The following is a 13429-nucleotide window of genomic DNA, read 5'->3' on the forward strand; positions in this document are numbered from 1 at the left end:
CTCGTTCCAAGTGGGTTTAAGAGCGGCCTTATTTGGGTTCATCCTGATCATCTTTCCTGAGAAGTTGGTCAAAAACCTAGAAAAATGGTTGCAGAAGATAAAGCAGGGTCAGGAAATGGAGATGTGAGTCGGCTCAATCGAACAGGAACTAACTAATACTTACAAGACCTCAAACAGCAGAAGCTCAAGCACGTCCAATAAACCATGGTTAAGACAATAGCTTTAAGGATGCTAGTGCAAGTACTACTGCTAATGATACTTCAAGTAGTAACCCGAGATGGAGCGGCTTTTGGCGGAGGAAGCGGACTGGTAGTTCATCATCTAAGACTCCTTCACATGATTACAAGTCCAGGCCAAAGAGTTTGTACAATATACTGTTTCTTTTTGGCAACTACAATATACTGGTGTAATATACTCCGTATACAATTTAATGTCAATGATTTTGTATTTTTGTTTGTGTGTGAAATTTGATATTATAATTTTAACTAATTTTATTTTAACTTAGTCAGGTATGAAGTGTTTTGTTGTGTAATCCTAAGATTCATGTCTCGGCCTGAATACATATTGTTCCGATGGAAAGCGTTATTAAAGCGGAGGGCAGCAGCACTTTATTCTCAACCATTCTTAGCCCCACGCTAAAATCAAGTATAGTATCTGTTCTTGTCAGTTTAATATCTGATATGTTGGCCATAGGCTAGCATGATATTAAAAGTATTTTTTAAGGGGGAAGGTCCATCACGGTAGCTTGCTGCTAGGGCCTTCGCTTGCACTGCTGCACGGGCTGGCACACCTCTCCATAACAAGTTAATTTTCGATTGTAATTGATTCTCGATTGGTTTTTGCTGCTAAGTATCAGTATTCCGTATAATGATTAAAGAATTAACTTTGAATAATTATTCCTTGTGAATTAGAAAAAGTATTGGTTAATAAGAATGGTCAATAATACGAAATAATCTTTTTGTTTTGACATCTAAATGGCCAATTACAAGCCATATTCATTACTTCCACTCTTCTAGCTCTTGCATTTGTAAATTTTTTTCAAGAAACTTTACATTTCATCAAAATCATTTTTCTATATATAAACCAAACAAAATCATTAATTGACAAGATACGTTTAATAGGATATGTATATATTTAATATGGATTGTTTCCTATTCCTTAGGTTAAGCGTTGGGTAGATGGAGCATTAGTCTTTTATTAGATGTTTAATTCCTTAGTTTAATGTATGGACGTTGTATATATATTGTATATCAGTAGAAGGAGAAATCATTAAGAATTTCCCAAAAATACTTTTCCCTGTTTCCATTTTATCATGGTTATCAGAGCAATGATCCAAATTATTTTCTAAACAAACAAAATAGGGAAATTACAAAAAAAAGGACCACAATGACAGGATCACAGGATCAAAACAAGAAGAATGGGGAGAATGAAAAACGTGTCATATCTATGGCATCTCCGCTTTATCTTCATCCCTCCGAGAATCCCAACATGTCGCTAGTTCCGTCCAAATTCAATGGCACCAATTATGATTTATGGGCTGATGCCTTTAGGAACGGACTGGATGCGAAAAATAAGTTAGGATTCATCGATGGGAAGGTCAGAAAACCGCCTGGGGATGAAGGAGAAGATAACATTGAATTGGTAGCATGGAGGCAGTGTAATGCCATGATTAGGGGATGGTTGAGAAGTTCCATTGAAGAGAAATTACACCCGAGTATTTCCTTCTCGGGAGAGGTAAAAGAAATTTGGGATGAATTACGTGGACGTTATACGGCTGGAAACGCTCCACGAGTTCACCAATTGAAGGGTGAACTTGGCGAATGTAAACAAAAGAATGAGTCAGTGACGAAATATTACACACGACTCAAAGTTATTTGGGATGAGCTTGCGAACTATTCGAAAGTTCCACCGTGAACTTGTGGATCTGCTGCTGCTTTGGCAAAGGAACGAGAAGATGAAAGAGTTCATCAATTTTTGATGGGACTCGATGACAAAAAGTATGGGCATCTCCGTACTAATATTCTGATGGAAGACCCCATCATTTCTCTTACTCGGGCATACGGTCTTGTATTAAGAGAAGAGACACATGCCAATATGGTAAAGGCGAAAAAAGAACCAGTGGAGGCGGCAATGGCCGTGAAGACATATGGGACAGGTCGAGGAGGTGCTGACATGAAAGGACAAAGGACTGATCAAGAGGAGAAAATTCCACACTGTACAGCATGCGGTAAGGATTGGCATACAAAGGATGTTTGTTACGAGAAGCATGGCTATGAGGCTGTGAAAGCTCGCGGACGAGGCAGAGGAAGAAGAGGAGCAAACGGAGGAAGAGGAAGTTTTGGCCGTGGAGGAGGAAGATTTGGAGGCCGAGGGACATACCAAGCAAATGCTGTTGGGACTTCCTCAAACTCAAATACCACAGATACAGGAAGTTTGCCTTTTAATGCCGAGGAAATAGAACGCATTCGGATCATGCTTGCATCTAGTCCCGAAGGCAATGACAAGCTCACAGGTATGCGCGCTAAAATTGATTTTGAATGGATTGTTGACAGTGGATGTTCACACCATATGACGGGAAGGCGAGAATGTTTGACAAACATTCGAAGGATGGAGAAATCTATTGTTGGATTGCCAGATGGGCGCACTGTCAATGCCACGGACCATGGAGAAGTCGTATTGAATAAAAATTTTATATTGAAGGATGTGCTTTACGTACCGTCTTTACAATGCGACCTTATCTCAGTTGAACAATTAACCCGGGAGAACGATTGTGTATTAACGTTTCATCGTGACTTTTGTGTTATGCAGGACCGGTTAACGAGGACGGAGATTGGACGGTCTGATGCTCGCAATGGGGTTTATTATTTCAGAGGAGGAGAGAAGAATAAAGCTCATGCCGTCACTACATCCAAAGAATCAAAACTCTGGCATGCGAGATTGGGACATCCTTCAAGCAACGTTCTATCTCAATGCTCAGATTTGGTTGGTAAAAAATTATTTTGGAATTCTGATGAAGTTTGCGATGCTTGTTGTAAGGCTAAACAAACTAGAACTCCCTTTTCGCTTAATAATAAACGGTGTGGAACATTGTTTGGCTTACTTCACTGTGATATTTGGGGTGGTTATAACACCGCTAGTTTATCCCAATGCCATTATTTCTTAACTATTGTTGACGATTATAGTAGACACGTATGGGTACAATTGATGCGGGATAAAGGCGAGAACGGGGACAAATTAAGGACCTTTCTTCAAATGATTAAAACCCAATTTAATACTTGTGCTAAAATTATCCAAAGTGACAACGGGACGGAGTTCTTGTCCGGTGAAATGAAATCGTATTATGCGACTAATGGTATAATTTTTAGAACAAGTAATGTCGATACCCCACAACAAAATGGTCGGGTCGAAAGAAAACACCGACACATTCTCGAGAAGGCAAGAGCGTTGAGATTTCAAGCACATTTACCAATAAAATTCTGGGGGTGAGTGCATTTTGACAGCAGCGTACTTAATTAATCGAACCCCGACGCCTCTCTTAAAAGGTCGGACACCCCATGAGTTACTGTATGGTGAGAAGCCATGTTTCGACAATATTAAAGTGTTTGGATGTCTTTGTTATGTGCATAACAAGGACAGAAATCGAGATAAATTTGCGGAACGTGGGAAGCGATGTGTGTTTTTGGGCTACCCACATAGTAAAAAGGGTTGGAAAGTTTTTGATTTAAATGAAAACAAATTATTTGAATCAAGGGATGTTCAATTTTTCGAAAGCCACTTACCCTACTTGACTGAGAAACCAAACCAAGACGATCAAGACGGATTATCCACTGTAAATTATCTTGGGAACAACGGAGTGAACTGGGATGATCACGAGCATCCAGACCTGCACACTCAGGAAAGTAGGGGGAGTGAAGGTTGTCTTGAAATCGAAACACCGAGAGAAATAAAACAAATTGAAGAAAATGCAGGGGAAGATCAGACGGAGGAAAACGAAGGAGAAGAGCAACCTGAGGTGCTTGGCAGGGGAGCTCGACAGAAATTCGAGCCCTATTGGCGTAAAGATTATGCTTGCAAGTCCACCTGGATAATAAACCCTACGAAAGATGAACATCAGACCGTCCAGTCCGAGTCTAAGAGGCCAGGTACTCGCTATCCTTTAGTCAATTACGTTAATACAAATTGTTTTTCTGAGTTACACAGGAACTTCTTGGCGGCCATTGATGAAATTCAAGAGCCACGAAATTACTATGAGGCAGCTCGGGACCCGAAATGGTGCGATGCTATGCGCAAAGAAATTGATGCTCTCGAAAAGAATGGAACTTGGAAGATTGTTTCGATTCCCCATGATAAGAAACCCATCGGATGCAAATGGGTATACAAAGTAAAGTATAAAGCAGACGGGACGATCGAGAGATACAAAGCAAGACTTGTTGCGCAAGGGTTTACCCAAGTTGAGGGGATTGATTACCATGAGACGTACGCTCCTGTGGCAAAAATGACGAGCGTGCGATGTTTGTTAGCTGTGGCAACGGCAAAGAGGTGGATTATTGAGCAATTAGACGTGAATAACGCATTTTTACATGGCGATTTAGAGGAAGAAGTCTATATGCGCATTCCACAGGGGTTTGAAAGGCAAGATAAAAGCATGGTATGTAAATTACAAAAGTCTTTATATGCGTTGAAGCAAGCTTCACGAAATTGGTTCTCGAAGTTGACTACATTCTTGCGTGGACTCGGTTTTGTACAATCATGGGCTGATTATTCGTTGTTTACTCGGAACCAAGACGGAATTTTCATTGGTGTCCTTGTATACGTTGATGACATGGTGGTCGTGAGTAGCAACAATGAAGCATGTCGGATTTTCAAACAACAACTTGATAAACGGTTCGGAATAAAAGATTTGGGTCGTCTCAAGTATTTCCTTGGGATCGAAGTGGCACAAAGCTCGAAGGGTTTGTTCCTTAATCAAAGAAAGTACGTAATAGACATCATTAAAGAGGCAGGAATGGAGCACGCAAAGCCTGTTTACACGCCAATTCAGCAACATCATAATTTAGCGTTGGCAAAAGGCGAGTTCTTGAAAGACGTGATGAAGTATCGAAGGGTGGTAGGGAGGCTGGTCTACTTGACGATAACACGACCAGACCTCGTGTATGCTGTCCATGTACTATCTCAGTTCGTTCATGAACCTCGAAAGGAACACTAGGACGGTGCAATAAGAGTTGTTCGCTATTTAAAGGGAAATCCGAGTAAGGGAATCGTCATAAATGCTAATTTGATTTACAAGTGGGGATATTGTGACGCGAGTTATGCGTGTTGCCCATTAACAAGGAGGTCTTTAAGTGGTTATTTTGTTTCCTTGGGAGGTGCACCAATTTCATGGCGATCCAAGAAGCAAGTGACGGTTGCTCGGTTTACAGGGGAGTCGGAGTATCGTGCAATGGCTGGTATAACAAGTGAGTTAATTTGGATAAAATCTTTTTTAGCCTCATTGGGGGTCTTTCACACACAACCTATCGACTTATTTTGTGATAATGAAGCTACCCTTCATATTCTGAGAAACCCGGTTTTTCACGATCGAACAAAGCACATCGAAATTGATTGTCATTTTGTCCGACAATACTTGGTGAACAAAACGCTGAAAGCACGTCATGTATGGAGCAAGGAGCAAATTGCGGACATCTTTACGAAAGCTTTAGGAGGCGAGGCCTATGACTACCTTCAAGGCAAGTTGGGACTTGGTTTACCGAGGGCTCCAATTTGAGGGGGAGTGACAAGATACGTTTAATAGGATATGTATATATTTAATATGGATTGTTTCCTATTCCTTAGGTTAAGCGTTGGGTAGATGTAGCATTAGTCTTTTATTAGATGTTTAATTCCTTAGTTTAATGTATGGATGTTGTATATATATTGTATATCAGTAGAAGGAGAAATCATTAAGAATTTCCCAAAAATACTTTCCTCTGTTTCCATTTTATCATTAATCATTAATTTTTACGTTTACATAATTATCGGGTAATGAATCCTAGAAATATATTAGAGGTTCTTACGGATTTCAAGGGTAGAAGGGCGGGAATAATGAAAGCTCTTACTAAAGATGTAGAATTATTCTACAATTTATGTGATCCTAGCCACCCAAGTTTATGTTTGTATGGACTTCCTAATGAACAATGAGAAGTCAACTCGCCACCATCGTCAGAGCTCCCAGAGCCTCGATCAGGCATTAACCTAGTTAGGGACGCCACGTCAAAGGAGGAATGGTTATCTATGGTGGCATTGCATAGCGATGTGACGCGCCTAAAATGTCGCACTAAAAGACGGCCAAATTAACAATTTATATACCACTAAACACACTAATTAGCACTAATTATAAACTAGTAAAATAGCAAGCAAGGGGTCGAACCCAAGAGAAGATGGGTTTTGCAATAGTGAAATTAAAAGAGTAATTAGAACAATTGTGAAGAAGTAACAACAAATATGTAAAAAGGGGGGGGGGGGGGGTTTGGTTTGGTTTTTAATTGTAACAAAAGCAAGGCAAATTCAAACAAGAGTGCAAGGCAAGTAAACAATCAAGAGTTTAAGATGGAAATTAATCAATATTAAGAGAGACTTAACCCGACCCAAAGTTTGACACTTTAGTTGACAAAACCCCTCAATCAATCCTTCAATTATATATTATCACTCTATTGTGAAGATAAATCTTCTAAATCTCCTTAGTAATGACCAAAAGACAAGGAAATCACACTTAATCAAATAACCCAACTTATCAATTCTACCAAGTAGAAATCACATACATTGGTCAAATTAACAAGAAGATATGAGCACAAGAGATTCAATAGAGGTAATTAGACACAATGAAATCACGATTAATGCCTAATTACAAGTTAATCCTTTACTTGCTAATTAAGCCAAGAAGAAATCACATTCATTAGCATAATAACAAGGTGTTGCAAAGATGAGATTACAAGGAAATCACACTTAATAATCCCTACAACAATAAATTAAGGAACTTGATTTATTAAGCAACAAGGAAATCACACTTAATTACTTAATATAAACAAGGATTCAAATATTCAAACAATAAACACAAAAGGATTAACAATGATAATGAAAATTAAGGAAGGATTAAAGGGTCTTACAATCAAAGATTAAGCCTTGAGTCGGATTAAGAAGGGAGATTAGTTCTCCATAATTAGATCTAAACCCCAATTCAAAAGATGAAAATATTCCCAAATTACAACTTGATTAATTAAAGTGAACAAAAGATCTTCAAAACCTAGAGGCAATCATCTATATATAGTCTAGGTATGAAAGGGATTAATGGGCCATAACATGGTGCAAGCCCGTAATCAAAACATGCTAAAACACGCTGAAACCCAGATATTTCGCACCGTGCGAAATATGGGTCCTGGAATTTCGCACGGTGCGAGTTCCCTGCTGGACAGCATTTTTTTCGAAGGCCATATCTCTCTCGTTACTTGGGAAAATGAGGCGTGTGACCTACCGTTGGAAAGCTAAGAACATAAGCTTTCACCTCCACTTGGCCTTGCATCGATACGAGCTCTAGAACTCAAGATATACCCATTTGAAGTCGATCCTTATGCAAACGACGCTTCAAATCTTCAATTGCTTCATCCTTTCACTTCTTCATGTCTTAGCTAGTCTTCTTTCTTGCTTGTAAATGTTTTATACCACGGTAGACTTCAAGACATGCCTTTACTTCCGATCATTACTCAAAACTCCATTACTTACCCGGCATTGAGAATATGGTAAATGTGACGTAAATCATGTGAAACCACGTCCCAATGCCGCTTTATTATGCATAAAATAAGCTAAATATATAGTAGAAATACGAGCCTATCAAATACCCCACACTTAAGCCTTTGCTCGTCCCGAGCAAACTATTATAGAACCAATCAATCAACAAAAGGCTCGCAAAATAAGTATGGGCAAGCTCAATCGATTCATCCCTCTTCTCTCACACCTCATCCTACTTATATCTCCCTCATCATTTTACCTCATGGTCACTATTCTATCTCCATATGTTCCTCAATAAGATAAATGACCCAAATCCTCCATAAAGAGTCGTTCTTCACTCACGCGCCCTCCTTATACCTTCCCTCTTCAAAGATGATCCTAGTCCACCGATTCTTCATCACCAACTCTTCACCAATAACAACTACTCTCCTTATTTCTCTCCCTTATCACTCCGCTCAATTCAAACCCAAGGTCACCTTAGTCATCAAAACATCTCCTAACACATCAATTAGGCAACCTCAATTTCCTCCAAAATACTTCTCAAATCATTCATTCAAAACAAAACCACTCACTTCTTCATTCACCAAGTGTGTCAAGCGCTAATTAAAGATTCGGCCTCCAACACCCCCCACTTAGCTTTGACACACTTCTATCCTACCCTTCCGGCCTTCTAGAGCTCCACCACTTATGTCACCACCATCAAATAGAAGTAGTCATGTATGTGACATGATTTCAAGGCTTCAAAGAGTCAACAAGATTTTCCAATTTTTCCTAGTTCTCTCATTTTGCCTAAACCGCCCTTTTGGGTTTTCAGTCTAGCTCTTTTCCTCACCTCTACTCTCGTGGCTCGCACTCATTTTTTCATTTTTCTCGGAGTGCCCTTTCGGGTTTTTACTCCGACCTCGGCCAATTTCCCATTTTTGCCTAGGATGCCCTTTCGGGTTTTCATCCTAGCCGGGTTTTTTTCTTTTTCTTTCTTTTCTTTTTTTTTTTCGTTTTTTTTTTTTTGAAATGCATGAAATGAATATATTACAATATATACATGATATTACCAACACATGTCCACCCCACACTTTGTTTTTCACTTTGTCCCCAAAGTGAAGGGTGAACATCACAATCAACCTCAATGAAATGACTTGAGGCACCCACTTTCTCTTCAAATTAGAACAAGTTCAACTCCATCTCACAAGCTCACTAACTTACACCACCAAACACCCTCGACTCTCGATTATGAGCTCAAAGATTCACACTTTACACCTCCTCTTCATCTACTTCACTTGGTATTATCATGGTGTACCAAGCACAAATCATGGGCAAAATGATAACTCAACATACTTCACCATTTTTCCAACAAAACTCTTTCATATTTGAACTTTTGATTGTTTCTTTTTCATTGTTTGATTTGGGGAAGTGAAAGTGGGAATTCTTTTGCAGGTGATTCCACATGATCGAGGTAATGATAGGGAAATAAGGTGTTTAGACAATTAGGCAAAGAAGAGTGGTGATGTATGTAGTGATTGTGTCAAAAAATGAGATTGGGAATAATGAGGCACAAGGGTTGCTTGAATAGGCTTGATAAGGAGCATTGGTGGAATTGTCAAGTATGATACTTTTTACTCTTAAGCAAGGACTTATCAAAGGATTTTAATAAATCACTTGCACCATTTCACAAACACCTTGTGTGCACTACTCAAATCGTTGAGTTTTACACACAAGTACAAATACTAGTAGGAAAAAAAAACTAATAAAACATTAAAGAAGGAGTACGGGTTGCCTCCCGTAAAGCGCTTTTGGTTTCCGTCGTTTGCTCGACGCCTTTTCAAGCTTCATCTTCTATCAATGGTCAAGAGCGGAGCAACTCAATGCTCTTAGTAACCTATCAAACATGTTAGCCCACAAACAAGAGAAGTGACAATAATAGTAGAAAGTCAAGGCATACCAAGCATGCACAATGAAAATATATGCATAAGACAAGTGGTTCCTTGAGCTTTCATGTTCGAAAAACAAACTAATGTCGCGATAAGACTCCCTAAAAGAAGGGTTAGACTTGGTAAAAACCAAGTAAGAGTGAAAGGACACAAGAGATTCTTTAGAAACTAGAATGGGTGGCTCTTCCATGTAAACTAGGGGAGGTTCTTCTTTGTGTGGCAAAAATTCAACAATCATCATGTTCTCTACCCTCTTAACATTCTCTTTAAAATTCATACTCTCTAACGTCTTAGCCAAAGAAGGGTCACAATCAACATCCTCAAGAACCACAACATTCTCGTTTTCTTCCAATTCCTCCATGGGTAGATTTGCCTCCAAATCTTGTAAGGTTGTCTCTAAATCACAAGACAAAACATACCCCAAATCTTCTCCAACCATTCCATTAGTTAAGGCAACATCCAAAGTGTCACCTCCACACAATTCATAAATGGTTTGAACAATAGGTTCAAATATCTCAAGAAAACATAGAGAAGAAGTCTCGAGAGGGTATTTTATTGCCTCATATATGTTGTTTTTGAACATTTGACACTCAAACTCCATGGTAAGACACCCACTAGACACATCTATCTTAGTGTTGGAGGTTTTCATGAAAGGTCTTTCCAACAAGATTGGTGTTGAGCCTTTTTCGGGCTCCATGTCAATCACATAAAAGTCGGCGGGAAACATCATGTCACCCACCTTGACCAAAACATCCTCAATGATACCTTTGGGGTAGATGTTGGACCTATCGGTCAATGAAATGACTACATGAGTCGATTTCAATGGCCCCAACTTGAGAGACTCATAAAGGTAATTAGGCAAAACATTAATAGATGCACCTAAATCAAGCATAGCATGTTGACAATCCAAGTCACCAATTTTGCAAGGAATGGTGAACATGCCCGGATCACTACATTTTCGTGGCAAACGTTTTTGAAACATAGCCGACACATGTTCACTAGCCCTTACCTTTTTCATACTTTTTGCCTTATTGGTCCTCTTAGTAGTGCACAACTCTTTCAAAAATTTTGCATGCTTGGGCACACTACTAAGAAGATCAAGAAGAGGAATGTTTACCTCCACTTTACGAAAGATATCGTAAAGGCTTGAAGTTTTCTTGTCAATTATCCTTGTATCATTCAAAGCACTTGGAATGTGGCTCATATTCCGGAAGAGGTTCATTGATCCTCACTTGTTTGGGTGTAGATGTTTCTCCATGTTCTACCACCACTTCAATTTCATCTTCAATCACATCTTCCACTTCATGAACAATAGGAGGTGGTCTTGATTTCTTAGGAGCCTTGGGTGCCTCTACCAATTCTCTACCATTCCTCAAAGAGACCGCTTTTACTTGTTCCTTGGTGGGTGGAGGAATGGTGTGAGAAGGGAGGCTCCCTCCTTGAGTGGGTTGAGAATTGAGTGTATTGAGGATTTGACCAACTTGGGTCTCAAGGTTAACAAACCTAGAGTCGGTGAGTCGGTTTTGTTGAAGCACGGCGGTTTGAAATTCCTTGGTATTGTTTTGCATTGCCATTTGATTCATGGCAAGTGTTTTCATTATGTCTTCTAAAGATGATGAAGTTTTAGGAGGGGGTTGTTGAGAGTTTTGAAACTCCCATTGATAAGTTTCATTAGCCAAGTATAGAAAAAATTCCCACTTCTCTTCATAGCTAAACATATATCTAAATTTCCCCTCACTCAAATGATAAACATGTAACACCGTTTCATCATTCAAACCATTAAACACCACATGAAATAACTCCCAATTTCGATATGGGTATCGACATCTAGAGACATACTCACCCAACCTATCAAAATACTTGTGAAATGGTTCATCCTTAAATTGAGGAAAATCAAGAGAAGCCATTAAAACAAACAAGAGAGCAATAGAAACTAGTTAAACTAATCCTAATATTTACAAAAACACACAACTACTATAAAAACACCAACAAAAACACTAGCAAAACTGTTACCTTCCCTGGCAACGGCGCCAAAATTTGACGCGCCTAAAATGTCGCACTAAAAGACAGCCAAATTAACAATTTATATACCACTAAACACACTAATTAGTACTAATTATAAACTAGTAAAATAGCAAGCAAGGAGTCGAACCAAAGAGAAGATGGGTTTTGCAATAGTAAAATTAAAAGAGTAATTAGAACAATTGTGAAGAAGTAACAACAATTATGTAAAAAGGGGGGGGGGGGGGGTTGGTTTGGTTTTTAATTGTAACAAAAGCAAGGCAAATTCAAACAAGAGTGCAAGGCAAGTAAACAATCAAGAGTTTAAGATGGAAATTAATCAATATTAAGAGAGACTTAACCCGACCCAAAGTTTGGCACTTTAGTTGACAAAACCCCTCAATCAATCCTTCAATTATATATTATCACTCTATTGTGAAGATAAATCTTCTAAATCTCCTTAGTAATGGCCAAAAGACAAGGAAATCACACTTAATCAAATAACCCAACTTATCAATTCTACCAAGTAGAAATCACATACATTGGTCAAATTAACAAGAAGATATGAGCACAAGAGATTCAATAGAGGTAATTAGACACAATGAAATCACGATTAATGCCTAATTACAAGTTAATCCTTTACTTGCTAATTAAGCCAAGAAGAAATCACATTCATTAGCATAATAACAAGGTGTTGCAAAGATGAGATTACAAGGAAATCACACTTAATAATCCCTACAACAATAAATTAAGGAACTTGATTTATTAAGCAACAAGGAAATCACACTTAATTACTTAATATAAACAAGGATTCAAATATTCAAACAATAAACACAAAAGGATTAACAATGATAATGAAAATTAAGGAAGGATTAAAGGGTCTTACAATCAAAGATTAAGCCTTGAGTCGGATTAAGAAGGGAGATTAGTTCTCCATAATTAGATCTAAACCCCAATTCAAAAGATGAAAATATTCCCAAATTACAACTTGATTAATTAAAGTGAACAAAAGATCTTCAAAACCTAGAGGCAATCATCTATATATAGTCTAGGTATGAAAGGGATTAATGGGCCATAACATGGTGCAAGCCCGTAATCTAAACATGCTAAAACACGATGAAACCCAGATATTTCGCACCGTGCGAAATATGGGTCCTGGAATTTCGCACGGTGCGAGTTCCCTGCTGGACAGCATTTTTTTCGAAGGCCATATATCTCTCGTTACTTGAGCAAATGAGGCGTGTGACCTATCGTTGGAAAGCTAAGAACATAAGCTTTCACCTCCACTTGGCCTTGCATCGATACGAGCTCTAGAACTCAAGATATACCCATTTGAAGTCGATCCTTATGCAAACGACGCTTCAAATCTTCAATTGCTTCATCCTTTCACTTCTTCATGTCTTAGCTAGTCTTCTTTCTTGCTTGTAAATGTTTTATACCACGGTAGACTTCAAGACATGCCTTTGCTTCCGATCATTACTCAAAACTCCATTACTAACCCGACATTGAGAATATGGTAAATGTGACGTAAATCATGTGAAACCACGTCCCAATGCCGCTTTATTATGCATAAAATAAGCTAAATATATAGTATAAATACTAGCCTATCACGATGCATGGTTGCACGCCATTGCATCTTATTTTTCTGCTAAGTGTAAGTTTGAAAAGACGGATAGGAAACGTCGTTTTAATAAGATCTCGGATATGTCCTTAATATCCGAGGTGATCATGGGTGGGAC

The 13429-nt window shown here is 38.7% G+C and overlaps 1 protein-coding gene and 1 pseudogene across 1 annotated transcript; both read left to right on the forward strand.

The window, feature by feature from the left end:
* The first annotated feature begins 616 nt into the window (after window positions 1-616).
* LOC141654067 (U2 spliceosomal RNA) lies at window positions 617-795 on the forward strand (annotated as a pseudogene).
* A 591-nt stretch (window positions 796-1386) lies between these two features.
* LOC141651128 (uncharacterized) lies at window positions 1387-1914 on the forward strand. Its single transcript, XM_074458850.1, has one exon. It carries the CDS (start codon window positions 1387-1389, stop codon window positions 1912-1914), a length of 528 nt encoding a protein of 175 aa, XP_074314951.1.
* The last annotated feature ends 11515 nt before the right edge of the window (window positions 1915-13429 follow it).

Source organism: Silene latifolia, chromosome 4 (genome assembly GCF_048544455.1).
Source record: "Silene latifolia isolate original U9 population chromosome 4, ASM4854445v1, whole genome shotgun sequence".
NCBI classification, from domain to species: Eukaryota; Viridiplantae; Streptophyta; class Magnoliopsida; order Caryophyllales; family Caryophyllaceae; genus Silene; species Silene latifolia.

Bases quoted from the DNA above. Each gene is read 5' to 3' on its own strand.
- LOC141651128 (XM_074458850.1), top strand. From the start codon at position 1,387: ATGACAGGATCACAGGATCAAAACAAGAAGAATGGGGAGAATGAAAAA.